Source organism: Mus pahari, chromosome 11, assembly GCF_900095145.1.
Source record: "Mus pahari chromosome 11, PAHARI_EIJ_v1.1, whole genome shotgun sequence".
Taxonomy (NCBI): domain Eukaryota; kingdom Metazoa; phylum Chordata; class Mammalia; order Rodentia; family Muridae; genus Mus; species Mus pahari.
In genome coordinates, this window is record NC_034600.1 from 26,947,669 (window position 1) to 26,962,446 (window position 14,778).

General features: G+C 44.0%; 1 protein-coding gene across 1 annotated transcript in view; it reads right to left on the reverse strand.

Moving 5' to 3' along the window:
- The window catches only part of Iqgap2 (IQ motif containing GTPase activating protein 2), a 264,615-nt gene that overhangs the window by 205,453 nt on the left and 44,384 nt on the right, over positions 1 to 14,778 (reverse strand). The window contains exon 2 of the mRNA XM_029544180.1: positions 7,097 to 7,196. Coding sequence (XP_029400040.1) covers positions 7,097 to 7,196 — 100 coding nt within the window. The remainder of the gene's footprint in view (positions 1 to 7,096; positions 7,197 to 14,778) is intronic.

Sequence of the window (14,778 nt, forward strand, 5' to 3'; positions counted from 1 at the left end):
GGAAGGAAGGAAGGAAGGAAGGAAGGAAGGAAGGAAGGAAGGAAGGGGGATGGGGAGATGAAGGAAGAGGAAGGAAGGGGAGGGGAGGGGAAGGGAAGGGAAAGAGGGGAGGGAGGAAGGAAGAAAAGAAAGAAAGAAAGAAAGAAAGAAAGATGGAGGGAAGGAGGGAGGGTGGAAGGGAAGAAGGAAGGAAGAATGGAAGAAAGGAAGGAAACGAAAGAAAAGGTGAGGTAATAGTTGAATGCATACAGTCTGACATCAGCATTATATCTGGTTATAATTCTTTCTTATTGCTTGTTGGCTGTGACTTTCAACAAATTCTAAAGTCTTTCCAGGACTTGGCTTCTTCACCTATAAAATAAGGGCGGTCCATCTCCCCAGGAGAGCGGGGAGACCGGCAGTGAGTGCTCAGAGTGTGGTGCCTGGTGAATAAATCGCTCATGTGACATCCTTGTTTGTAAAGTACATTTGAGACCATGGAAAGTTTCAAGCCCCTCCCAGGCCTCCAACTCTGAGGAGCCTGACAAACCAATACAAGCATTGGGGTCAAATAGCAGTTGCTTAACTTGTCCTTGGCCCGAGATTATTTACATGAACATATCTGTTAGGTGCCTATCCAACATACAGCCATGGCTAGAACACATAATATATGGTCTAAAACAACAACAACAACAACAACAACCCCTTCCAAAGAGGCGCCTCATGGCCAGGCTTAGCTGATAGAGACCACAGAGTGAACTCTGCTGGATCCCTAATCAGTCAAGCATGCAATTTCCCAATGTCCTCTGCTGCCCACACCTGGTCCTCTGCCAAATCCCATGGCTTCTTCCTTTACAACCTTAATCACCATTCCTTCAACTGCAATTACAGAGTACCTCCTCCTAGTTACGGTCCAGCTGGTGACTCTTTCCACCCCTGCTCTAAGTACTGCAGGCTGTCCGGGAGGGCTGGCTGGCATCTCCTCTCCGTTTGTCTCACAAAGATCCCCAGTAAGACCATCCCTTATTCTTTTTCAAGTTAACCCAGCTGAGTCCGTTCTTCTAGAAGATTCCTTTCCCCCCCTGCTAGGATGTTCCTAGCCTTGGCCTGCCTACAAGGGTAGAACCCTGCTATGTGTGGCTGCCAGAGCATCTTGGTTAGAAAGCACCCCACACACACACACAGGTCAGTCCTCCCAGCAGGCCCTCCTCTCACCTGGGAGCCAGATCTGAGAGAGACCATGCTGTGGAAAATCCCTCCTTCCAATCCCACCAGTCCAGACATGGAGAAACCCTGTGTTCTTTCTTTTTCCCTCAGCACATCTGAGATCACAGCCAGGGAAAGACAAAGATGGGGGAAAGTTGCAGTTAACCCTGAAACAAGAAAGCTGTTTACAGGCTGCAAATACAATTAAGAAATTCCTTAAAATATTGTATAGAGCAACAAGTCCCTTAACAAGCTGCATGCCAAGGTATTGACCCCCACATTCCAATTTTTTTATTAGCTGTGCTGGTGAGCACATCCACAGATAGAGTGTCCTTCAGGGTAAGGACAAAGAGGCCCAAGCACATGAAGGGGGGTTCAGTAGATTCTGGGAAGTACTTCCCAGGCATGACCTTTTTTTTGTTAAGTAAGCACAATTATTCATTGTATACTGAAACCACACTTGCAGCTTCTACTTGCTTGCACATTTGAAGTACGTCTTTTTTTTTTTTTTCCAAGCCCAATTCTCCAGCCCACTCGCTAGATCAGGTTAGAGCTTGGGACTTGATTTAATCAATAAGGTGTCCTGTTGGGGTCTGCATTGTAACCAGGACACAAAGACAATCACACCCATGGCTTATCTTCTTTCTTTCCAGGACACCTTTAAAACAAAAACCTATCCCAGGCTTAGGCAAACAGACCAGCTTTGCTCATGGGCTAGTTCTATCAAGACACTATCTCTAGGCAGGGCCTTCACCAAGAGAAGCGCCTCCCCCCAGCCCCCAACACACACACACACACACACACACACACACACACACACACTTATTTTTAAACTCAGGCAGAAATAGTAAGCACAGCAGAATTTGTGTGTGCATTTTCTCCCTTCCTTAAAAAGGAAATAAGATACCACAGGAACTTTCCTTGGGAGCTACAATAGTAGGCCCCATTCATAACTATGTGCTCAACTGCAGTGTCCAAATTCCCTGTCCGCTCCTCGCCAAGATTTCTCTAGTTCTCTGACCTTCATAATGGCCCCAGTTGGATTTCCTGATCCCTCAACCTAGACTTCTCTCAAAATGAACCCTCAGACTCAAGTGATTTTTTGTTTTGTTTTGTTTTTTTTATAGCTGTCCCCAACAAAGGACTGACTTTCTTAAGATGTATTCATTTTCGTGACTCAAAATACATTTCACATAAATTAGTAAGAAGTGCTAATTCTTGAAATAAAAGGAGTAATTTTTCCAAACAGTGGGGTTTCTGGCACCAGCAAGAATCTTTCAAAGCCCATAGGAGCAGCACAGGCCTGCCCAGTCCTGAGTCAGCAAAATCTGTGCCACAAAGCGGCTGTAAAGCCAGCTCGCAGGAGATCTGTAAGGAAAACCTCAAAGTCCATTTAGCCGTAAGTTACAAGACAGAAGAGTGAACTAGCTCAGGGCTGGGAGTGTGGCTCAGTGGGAAAGCCCATGCGTCATATAGAAGGGGTCCTGGGTTCTGTCTCCGTAGTACTTGGTACCCAGTACTTAGTACCACATCAGCCAATTCCTAGTTGGATGTCTGTCAGTAATGGATGGATACACCCACCACCTTCAGTCCCCAGCTAAATGTATCTGTTCTGTGGTCAGTAGCAAAGAAGATGGACACAGGGTATGGAATGTAGTTTCTAGGGAGGCCCCCAGAGGTCTCCTCTTCAGATTCACAGCCCTGAGCAATCTCCTCACTCTGAACATCTAGCTTTAGAACTTGGTTCTCATCAGCAAGACATAACAGAAGGGATAGACATCTCCTCCTCCTCCTCCTCCTCCTCCTCCTCCGACTCCTCCTCTTCTTCTTTTTCTTTTTGGTTTTTCGAGACAGGGTTTCTCTGTATAGCCCTGGCTGTCCTGGAAGTCACTTTGTAGACCAGGCTGGCCTCGAACTCAGAAATCCGCCTGCCTCTGCCTCCTGAGTGCTGGGATTAAAGGCGTGCGCCACCACTGCCCGGCTTAGACATAACTTCTATAACATAGGTTATAGACTGTCCTGCCTCTCTCTGGTAGAGGATGCTTGCTAGCTGCTCACCAGTGACTGGCACCTGAGAAGGATAGAGTCTACCCACCAGCAGATAGCAATGGAGGTCCTTGGCCCAGAAGCCTGTGAGGGACGGAGTCCTGCTAACAGCACTAAACAAGCTTGAAGTGGATGTGCCCCGTTGGGAGTCTTGAGATGCCTGCAGTGTCCTGAAAACCCAGGACCCAAGTGTCCACTCGGGCTCTGAGAAAACACCTGATCCCGAGATTCCACCAAGACTCAGCGACTCGGCTTATGAGCATCACTGAGGCCCCTCTCCAAGCCAGCCTGCCTAAAAGAACATCAATCGCACTTAGTAAGATAATAACACACCATATAGCAACCTATGTTTTTTTTTTTAAAGTGTGTCCCCATCACCACCATCAATTTTAGAACATGTTTTTATCATTCTCAACAGAAATCCTGACCCATCACTAGTTAATCTCTGGTCTATATAGAAAGTTCCAGGCCAGCCATGACTACAAAGGAAGACCCTGTCTCAAAACAAACAAACAGAGCCTTCTAATTTTAAAATGGACAAAGCTTAGGAATAGAGTTCTCTAAAACAGATAAACAAATGGCCAGTAAAAGCATGGCAAGATATTCCACACTGGTTACTAGGGAACTACAAATCAAAACAGCGAACTATCATTTCTTACTACTAGCTGTGACACTGTGACAAGTTGTAACAAATGTCACAGAAGCCGTGCAGAGTTTGGAGCCTTTGGTATTGTTGGTTGGACTGTAAAATAATAGTGTTATTTTAGAAGTATCCAGCAGTCTTTAAATTATTATACTTAATGTTGCCATGTGATGTAACAATCCCAATCTCAGGTATGTAGCATACTCTTGAGCTATGAAAACCTATATCCACACATTATTAGCATTATTTCTACTAGTAAAAAATAAAAATCAACCTGAATCCATCCACAGTGAATTAATTAATAAACAAAATAGAGTATGTCTACATAATGAAATAAATGAAGCATAAAAATAAAATATAAAAAATTCCATATAAAATAGGACGCGCAGATTCATGTTATAGTATTTATGAACACCAAAGTTGTATAGACAAATCTGTAGAGATGGAGGCTTCGGTAAGGCTTGGGGGCTTCAGTGGTCTTGAACTCACAAGAGATCAGCTTGCCTCTGCCTCTGAAGAGCAAGGATTAAAAGTGTGTGCTACCATGCCCAGCTGACCTTTGTCCATTTTAAAATTAAGCTCTTAACCTTGTGCACTACAAGTCCTTGATCAGATGCAGTCTTTGTACTTTCTATTTAATTTTACATGTATGCTTTGGCTACATGTATATCTGTGCACCATGTACATTCCTGGTGCCCAGCAAGGCCAGAAGAAGAAATTGGATCCCCTTGGAACTGGAGTTACAAACAACTCTTGCCCACTATGTGGGTGCTGCAAACAGAACCTGGGCCCTCGGCAAGAGCAGCAACTGCTCCTAACCACAGAGCAGTTCTCTAGCCCCTGTGTTTTCCTTATTGAACCTCCTGACTGAAAACAACAAAACAGTAACTGGCACTTAGCTGGGGATTCATTGAGTCTACAGAGTAATTTAAAAGCGTGTGTACACATGGAAGTATGCATGTGTGCTTTACTGTGAATGTGGGTATTCAGATGCTGTAGCACTGGTACAGGGTCAGAGGGCAACCATGTGTGTCGGTCCTCACTGGCTTTGAGACAGGGTTGTATGCTGGCTACCAATGAGCATGCCAGGCTTAGTTGGCCTGTGGGCTCTGCCTCCCATTTCACTGTAGAGGTGACTATGCCCAGCTTTGGAGTGTTGGGATCTGAATTCAGTGCTCATACATGTGTGTCCCAGGATCTGAGTTCATTGCTCATCCATGTGAGTCCTGGGATCTGAGTTCAAGTGCTCATACATGTGTGTCCTGGGATCTGAGTTCAGTGCTCACACATGTGTGTCCTGGGATCTGAGTTCNACATGTGTGTCCTGGGATCTGAGTTCAGTGCTCACACATGTGTGTCCTGGGATCTGAGTTCGGTGCTCACACATGTGTGTCCTGGGATCTGAGTTCAGTGCTCATACATGTGTGGCAAGAGATGCTGAGCCATCTTCCCAGCTCTGAAAACTGTATATTCCTAGTCTCTTACTTCAAAGATGCTAATTTTTGAAGACGTTTTCTTCAAAGAATCTGGGATTATCTTTATGACAAACTCACAAAAAAGAGAAAAAGAAATATTCACTAATGAATTCCAGGAATACTAAGGAGGATAACATGCTGTAAAGGCTCGTCTTTGCCACTTTTGACGCACTTATGCAAGCGCGCATACCACCAGATGTCTGGCCCGTACCAGCATTCACAGAATACTTTCCCCCTTTTCAGTGATTTTTTTTTTTTTTTTTTAAATCAGAACGAGGGTAGAGCAGGTGGCAGTGTCTTTACCGTGCAATTCACAGAGCAAAATGAGACTTCTCCAAAGGGTTAGACAACCTGCCCAGAGTCACTCGGGTCAAGGTGGAACCAAGAAATCAAGTCTACCAACTCTGGATCAGCTCTTCTGCCTCATGACGCTCTTTCCCACTTACGTTAAAAAAAACAAAAACAAAAACAAAAACAAGGGACATACCTACGGAGTAGAACATATGTCACAAAGAAAAGCAAGGTCCTCCCACTAATTCTCAGATTTTGTCACGGGATGTGCAACATGTGTGGATGCCTAGGAATCTCTTCCTTTGTTTTGTCTTTTAAGCAAGAGTCTGACTAAGTACACGTGTTCAATAATCTTATGCTAACAAGAAATCTCTGATGTTCTCTGACCTAAATGTAGACTGTGCAGACATGTTAAATAATAATCATGTTGATTATTAGGGCATAAAGTTGCAGGGCACGGTTAAAAGATGAAACAATACTGAGAACTCCTAGCAAAGCAATGATAATGCCAAATTAGACCTCAGGCTAGTATTTTATAAAATACCGAGGAAAATCCTCTTCCTGCTAGTTCATCATTAACATACATGAGCATTTCACAGTGTTTATTGGCTATGTGGATTAAGAGGACACCTAGCCCATCTGTCTCACAAAGCAGTATATGAAATGCTAAGCATTGACTCAGCCAAGGGCAGAGTCCTCTAGATCCCTCAGATAGAGAGGCAGTTGTTCTTTGGACTCTTATCTTCACTTTCTCTTAGGAGAACTTAGTCAGCGTTTACTTACAAGGAGTCTAGAAGAGTCAATGTGCTTTTATAGACTGCATACCCAGTACACACACACCCACAAGTTACGGAGATTGCAATCATAAACCTGCTTTGTAGTTTAGTGAGCCATGGACTTCGGTCACATAGGTCATTGTTTTACTGGACATTTACCCTTAGTTACCATCATGGGCCGGAGGTGAGTATAGGACCTGAGGACACTCTTGGGGAGAAGGAGTCAGGCTTAAGTTACTTGATGCCCCCAGTCTCCAAAGCCAGTGAGATGCAGAATCGGAAATAATCTAACTTGTCCTGTAGTTTCCAGGGAGGCTCTGAGGAAGGGAAAAGGAAGACTTGCCCCCCTGGCCCCTTAACATTAGCCTCTCTCAGTTCTCCATGGACAAAAGTGGTATCTCACAGCTCACTACCAACCAGCCTACCAGTGAGTTATTATCTGCATATGCCCAGGTGAGTGTGGTGCCCAGCCAGCTGTGATCAAGGAGTGATAAATGAACAGAGTGCGTTCAAGTCTAAATTACAGGTGACAGTAATAGTATCTCCCTGGCCATCCATAATCCTGATAATCCTTTGAGATGGTTGGTCTGTTCAGGACTTTCTTGCCGTCAAAGCTCACAGTCTCACCCCAAGGTTTAGCTTCAAGAACAGGGGCACAGGAAGACTGAGCCTGGACTTACCTCTTGGCTTCCTCCAGGTGACACAAGTATTCATAGGCGATGTTCTGTCGCCTCCTCTCATCCATCTCCTCTGCAGACAGCCTTTCATCATCCACGATTGCTAGAAACACAGGAGAATAACATGTTCCTTAAAAGTGCCTTACTCATGTTAATAGCACAGTAAATTAGACCTCTGCTTCATGATTTTTATCAATAATTATTTCTCTGTTTTATTTGCAAGGGACAGATGCTAGCTTAGGTCATGTTTTGTATTGACCAAGAGCTGTGTTAGGTTTAGTTTTATAGAGTGCATAAACGGGTTTCATCCTGACACATATGGCACTACATGTAGCGCATGTCCATCCTCACCGCCCCTCATCCCTCCTCCTTTCTCCAGCTGGTCCACTTCCTTCTCACTTCTGCTCTCACTGCGCGGGTGCGCACACACAACACACAGATACACACAGAGACACGCACACACAGAGATACACACAGAGACAGACACACATAGAGACACAGACAGAGACACAGATACACACAGACATGCACACACACACACACACACACACACATATGGAAAAAAATTAAATTAAGTTAAAAAAACTAAAATCCCCAAGGGGCAAAAGAGATGGCTCAGCAGTTAACCATGGGGAAGAAGAGATGGCTCTGCAGTTAACCACACTTGCTGTTCTTACAGAGGACTCAGGTTTGGTTCCCCGCCCTGCAGGTGGCTCACAAATGTCTGTAATTCCACTTCTAAGAGATTCAACACCCTCCATTGCCCTCCTTGAGCACTCACACACATGGTGCACACATATAAACTCAAACTCAACCACACATAAATACATTTTCACAATGAATCCCTTTGTCTTTGCATTTTATAGTGATGATTTTACTTGCTTTTTAAAAGATTTGTTTTTATAATTTCTAATTGTGCGCATGCCTATAGGCATGCACATATGTGCCTGTGTATGTGCACATGTGTGTGTGTGCAGGTGCTTGCTGATAACAGAGGCATCAGAGACCCATGCTAGAGTGACAGGTAGTTATGAGCTACCTGACATAGGTTCTAGGAACCAAACTTGGGTCTCTGCAAGAGCAGAATGCTATCGCAATTCTTAAGCTTCCTCTATGGCTTTTTGTACACACTGTATACACCCACCTCGTTCTTAAGCCTTCTCTCGGGATGTTTTGTTTTGTTTTGTTTTGTCTTTTGTTGTTATTATTGTTTGGTTTTTAAAGATTGAGTGATTGGTTGATTTAATATGTATGGGTGTTTTGCTTACTTCTATGTCTGTGTCCAATAGGAGTGGCTGGTGCCCAAAGAGGCCAGAAGAAAGCATCAGATCCCCACTAATATTACAGGAGTTTGTGAGCTGCCCCATGAGTGCTGGGAATCCGTCCCAGGTCCCAGTTCCTCATTGCTTAGCATCTCTTTAGCCTCATGGTATTGTTTTAAACAGAAGAATGAAAGCTGGTCTGACACTAAGGGTTGACAGGATTAGACTAAGACAAGCCATCAGGATTTAGTAAGGGACCACTGGGACTCACATAGCTTCAAATCAACTAGAACCCAGCCTGCTGGAACAACTCCTGTCACAGTACTCTGAAAGGTATCTTAGTTGGCTCCGCTTGGAGGCAGTGACATCATGATGCATCCCAGAAATTCTAGGGTTGAACAGTAAACCTACAAGTGTTTGTTTCTTCTTAATCCCCAAAGGGAATTGCTACTTCTCATCCAAAGGCAAACACCGATGAGTCCCACTGTACACAGATCAGGGCCTCTAAGTCTCCTGCCTTTGCTATTTACAACCTTTCTGGTTAGTAGGTATCTAAGAGGCAAAACTAAAGGAGACAGGAAGGAAGTCAAGTTTTCAAACCTACATAGTTTACTCTAATTCAGGCTTCGTTTATTAACTCAAACGCCTTGCCCTAGAACTTCTGTGAGGAACACAGCCTCAGTTTCCCGAGCGTACATACTTCTGTGTCCAGCTGTTGCATCACCAAAACCTCCACTGTTCATTTGTATGGCAATGTTGCTTTCTCATAAAAAGGACCCATGCTGTCGTGCTTCCAGGCTGGCCACTACAGAGTCACTTTATCCACGGGATCACATGGAGAGCAGGTGTAACCCTGTATGACACGAAGTTCGACCATGCCAAAGATCCCAATGCCTCAGATCCATGGGAATGGCCAGGCCTCCCCTGGTCAAGTATAGATATCCATGGTGAGTACAGAAAATTTCAGTCTTGGCATCCTCCTCCCAAATGACTGCAGAGTGAGAGTGCTCCCTTACAGAGACCCCCCCACACACACTGGCATTAACTAACTCACCTCCTTGTATAAAATTGAGCAGTATGTGCCATAAGAAGTATGTACTCAATTCTTATTCACTGAATGCCAACTTTGCTCCAAGGACTTGGGGAATGTGTTATCTATGCTTGGCTTCATTTCTACCCCATGAATCTGTGACAGGCACAGGGGTTAAAGTGTCTTTTTGAGCAAGCATGAGGACCTACCTTCTTCCCATTAAGCCTCGACTCCTGGGTTTCACTACTTCGGGATAATACAAGACAGTGGCCAAAGTTCTAAGACTTGTGGCTTTGGGGACATTCAGATCCAAACCATAGGACATACCCACATTCCATCATCTAACCTCCAATGCCATTGTTTCTAGGACAGACCATCACTTCCAACCTCTCATTTTAATAACAGTTGAAAGAGAAGAATACTTACTATGTCTGATAGGAAATTTTCATTTTTGGTACCCTCAGACACTCTAAAACCTGAACACAAATTAAACTTCCTAGGGAGCATCCATCGCTAACAATCTCTAGGGTGTGTGCACTCGAGCACCAGGGTCCAATCAAAAGCACATTTAAGCCTCATCCATGCGTTGAGAAGAGACAGAAGCCTCAAGAGACCTTCCAGCTGCAAACACTAGAGGGAGATGTGTGATTCTCAGTAGCATCCTGTCCCCTGGGTTCTAATCCCAAATGCTTCCATAACCACCTGAGATTCCACCTTTTCCAGACAGCTATTGAGAAATTCCTAGACTCTGTAGTCACCATGTGCAGGAAAAAAAAAAACAAATCAAAAACAAAAAAATCCCAACTTACTAAGTGTATGAATGTGCACATGTACATGCACACACATGCTTGTGCATGCGCAGGCGCACACACACACACACACACACACACACGCACGTGCGCACACGCGCACATGCACAAACACACACACAGAGTTTTAAATTAAAATTGCAACATGCTGACCACCGTTGATGGCATCACATCTTCAAGTCTGAATCCGAGGCCACTTCCTAACTGTTCTAACACAAGTTGTCCCCTCTCCCAGCACTTCCTATTTTTAGTTTAGATTGGAAGTTTGTCTGCACATATGTATTTGCACCATATCTGTGCAGTACCTGAGGACAGAGCGTGTCTGACTCCCCCTAGAATTAGTTATGTATGGTTGTGAGCCACCACATGAGTGCTGTGAACTGAACGTGGGTCCTCTGGAAGAGTGGCCAGTGCTCTTAACTGTTGAGCTGTCCCTGAAGTCTCAAACTGCCTATATTTCAATAAAAAAAATTCACAGAAGATACATTCTACGTCCTGGTGTCCAGCATACTTCTCTGAAGTCTCAAACTGCCTATATTTCAATTAAAAAATTCACAGAAAATACATTCTACGTCCTGGTGTCCAGCATACTTCTCATAATAAGGTTGTGTGCTCTCTGAAAATATTTGGTAAGTCATCTCTTGTCAGGAAAGGCTAATAAAATCACCCCAAATATCTGTATGAAGTCATTTTATTTTTGCCTGTTTGCAGTGAGTCAAAGGAAGCTAAGGTGCAAACATGGGACCATCGAAGGGATTTCGCTCTTCTTGCTTTAATTAGTAGGCTTGAGTAAAAACACCTGGTTGAGAACCAGACAGACGGAAGTGCTCGCCCTCAGGGCATCCCATACCAGAGTCTCATCCTTCCAACCTTCGGCTAGCCTGGCCCACTGTTCTCACCACACACGTCGACCTTACCTGCCCCTTAGTGTGTGAGGCCTGTGATGACCTACCACCCAAGGGCAAGCCAAGGTTATGAGACTGAGAATGCCTTCACAGCAGAAGCAGGTGCTTCTGGACCCCAGAGGGTCAGGCAAAGACCTTTGCCTTACTCATTGTTCATTCACGTAGAGACTTCTGATAAGACATCTTGGCGTCAGGAGTGGCCCTGCCATTTAAAGAGCCATGATGAAACTAATAATTCATGGTGGACACGACTTTTCTGCACACAAAGCACTTTCCCATAGGTTACTGTGTGGTTCTCATAATCAGCTGAGGGATTGGCCCTATCTCGTATAAATTAGGAAGTCAAGGTCAATGAGGGGGTGGGGCTGCCTACAGCTATTCTCTGGGCCAGTGACACGGCCAGGGCCTGAAATGACATCCTTTGGGACCAGAGTCCACTGTAGTCACCACGACAACAATGTCACCACAGAACCCAAAGCACAGGTAGTTTAAATAGATCTAGGGTTCCTTTCTCTTGAAACAAACAAACAAACTTGATTATCCATGATTTCTTCTAAGGAGCATCTTCAATCACTGCCCCAAACACCCCAAGAAACATGACTTTGTAGAGGAGAGTTTACTCCAGTTTTAGCAAGTCACTACTAATGCCAACTGGCTGGCTAGCTTGGTTGGTTAGAGAGTGGTGTTAAGGAGAACAAAATGCTGAAAAATGGGCTGATACAGGCTCAGAGATGGAAGCAACTACATTCTATGGCAATCACGTGAGGAGAGCTTGCACAGAGGCATAAGAAACAACAAAAAAAGAGCCGCGTGGAAATAGAGGCGTAAGACGGGGAAGGAAACCCGAGTCGAGTGCCAAGAGCATCTACACAATACAATGTAAAACTAGCCCAAGACGACCTACCCTTTGGTAAGGTGCGGCGCCACTGTTTAACTGCCACTACCCACTACCTGCTCCCTTCACACAGATACCACGGCCACCATCTCCTGTGTCAATTCATTCATCTATCCACAAATATTTGAGTGGCTGCTTGGTGCCAGCCAGTTCAGGCACAATGCATGACTCACAAGGTCTCTTCTGGAATTTTTATTACAGTTACACAACCGAGATTTGGCACCAGGACAAGGTGCTTGGGTTTGGGAAACACACTCAAGGGAGGGTTGGCCAGAGTGTCCCCAACCGTGGCTGGCTTCATAAGACGATATTATTTGGGTTGTGCGCCTTTAAGGAAAATCAGATTAGAAGTCTGATAGGAATAATCAAATCGGAGACATACACCCACCATTTAGTATTTTAAGTACACATTGTTATTCTGTGTGACTCAAAATTCTCTACCGAGAATCCTAAATATCCTCAGGTATGTAATTCAGTTGGGTGTGGAACCATATTCTATGGTTGTATTGCCTTAAAGGGAACACCTAAATAAATAAGACCCACTCTCAGCACTTAAGGACTGTTCATAGGCCATGGGATGCACTGGTACCCTAGGAAGACACTAGAAGAAACTCAGGACAGAGGCAGGAGGATGGAATAAAAGGATAACAGAACCTTAGAACAGACTAAGGTTTGAAGAACACTGACATTAAGAACATATTAAGGAAACAAGACCTGATTCTGGTTCCATGCCAGCTGCTTGAAGCCTTCCATGGCTACTTAAACTCTAAAGGACCCCATAATCAAACATCCCTAAACTGGATTTCATTTTTAAAAAAGCAAACAAGCCTAAGTTAGAAGTTGTTGTTAACAACCCTATACGAATTCTCAGGCACTCTTAGAGTGTAAGGCAATAACGCAAGTCCATCCAATCCTCACGCTACCAAGTCTGCCACCCAAAGTACAGTCATCTTTGCCATCTTCTGAGGAAAAGGGAACTTCATTTGGAACCGTTCCTTGAATTTCTCCCCATCACACATTTCTAAGATCCTTCCAAAGCTGGAAATCAACACATAACCCAGGGCCATTCGGGTTAGGCAAAGCTGTAAAAGTCTCTAGACCCTTATGTTCATAGAAAAAAACAAAACAAAACAAAATAAAACAAAACAAAAACTCTCCTAAATCTTCAAATTTAGCATTGAGGGAATTTCTGAGATGTGGCAAGACCAGGCAAAGAGGGTAAGCTACCAGTACAAAAGCTTTAAACAAGTGTCACAATCCCTTCTCATTCGAGTGTCCCCAGGGTTGACAGGTATTAAGAAGCATCTATGTCACATCGAAACAGGAAAATGGAATAGGAAATAGGTCCGGCCTTAGGAAAATGATCAAACCTTTCCTATAAATAAGCTTATACTGTAAAAGAGCTACAGGGGAGCCGGGCATCATGATAGCAAATGCCTGCAATCCCAGTAACTCGGAGCTGAGGTGGGAAGATCATGAGCAATATAATGAACCCAAGGTTGGGTACATAGCAAGACCCTATAAATAAAACACACACACACACACACACACACACACACACATACACACGGGGGGGGGGAAGCAGACAGACAGAGAGACAGAGAGAAACAGAAAACAGAAACAGAGAAACAAGAACAGAGAAACAGAAACAGAAACAGAGAAACAAGAACAGAGAAACAGAAACAGAAAGGCAGAGAGAATGTTCTAAGGGGTAAGGGACAGAAAAAAGAGACAGAAACATACATAGAGAGGGAGAGAGGGTTCTTAGATCCCACTCATGCAAACATGTTGTAAACATTACACTTGAGTGCTCAGGTCTGAACGGCACCTTTCTGGAGCAGAAATTCATTGCTAATTCTCACAGACCAAAGAAAAATTCATTCAGTCCACTATAAACTTAAACAGGAATCTCTAACCTCTCCAGAATTTAGATACCCAGTGCAGATCGTGCTGGGGTTAGAGAAAGGGAATCCTGGGGCTTCGCTCAGTTTTGGAGAAGAACAAAAATCAGTGATTCCCAGATTTGGTGTTATTTATTTTTATTTGCATAATGGTAATTTTTTTTCAAGAACTATTTTAGAAACCAAATCACCACCTGCTGCCAGGAAGGCCCAGGGACTATTCCATCTGACCCCTGCCTCCTCTCCACATCCCATCCCCCACAATCCTCACAGATCTCAGTGAAGAAGAGGAGAGTGTTAAGTTTCCAGGAGTGAAAGTTGAGACTCCAATGGTAGAGGGCAATTTTTAAATCTGTTGCTACTGTTTCTAAACGATGGGAAGGAACTTAGCTCACTTCCACTTGGTATGAGCCCTGTGCTCATGGGGTTCACTGTAAAAGGTCTCAAATTACTTAGATCCAGTCCTAAGGTGATGCACACTACTCTCTATAAATAACGAATAAAGGCCCAAAGGTCGACTCAACTTTAATGTCCTGTAAGAATGAGGCAATGCTAGAACCACTAAGACAGACTTCATAAGTTAAATATCAACGGTCTCATGAGCTAATTGTTCCCAAGGAAGTCACTAACTAGCACCTCTGCTCTCAGAAGCCAACATATGCTGGCCATGGTGCTACAACCAGCTTTGGGGAGGTGGAGAGAGGAGGATTCTGAGTTTGAGACCACCCTGGACTACATAGCTAGTTTTATACTAGCAAAGGGATGATGGTAAGACCCTATCTAAAAAAAAAAAAAAAAAAAAACAAAAAAAAAAAAAACCACAAGAAAAAAAAAAATAATACAACACAGTAAATTATCGTAGGATAGTTCTACGAAGCTGAAA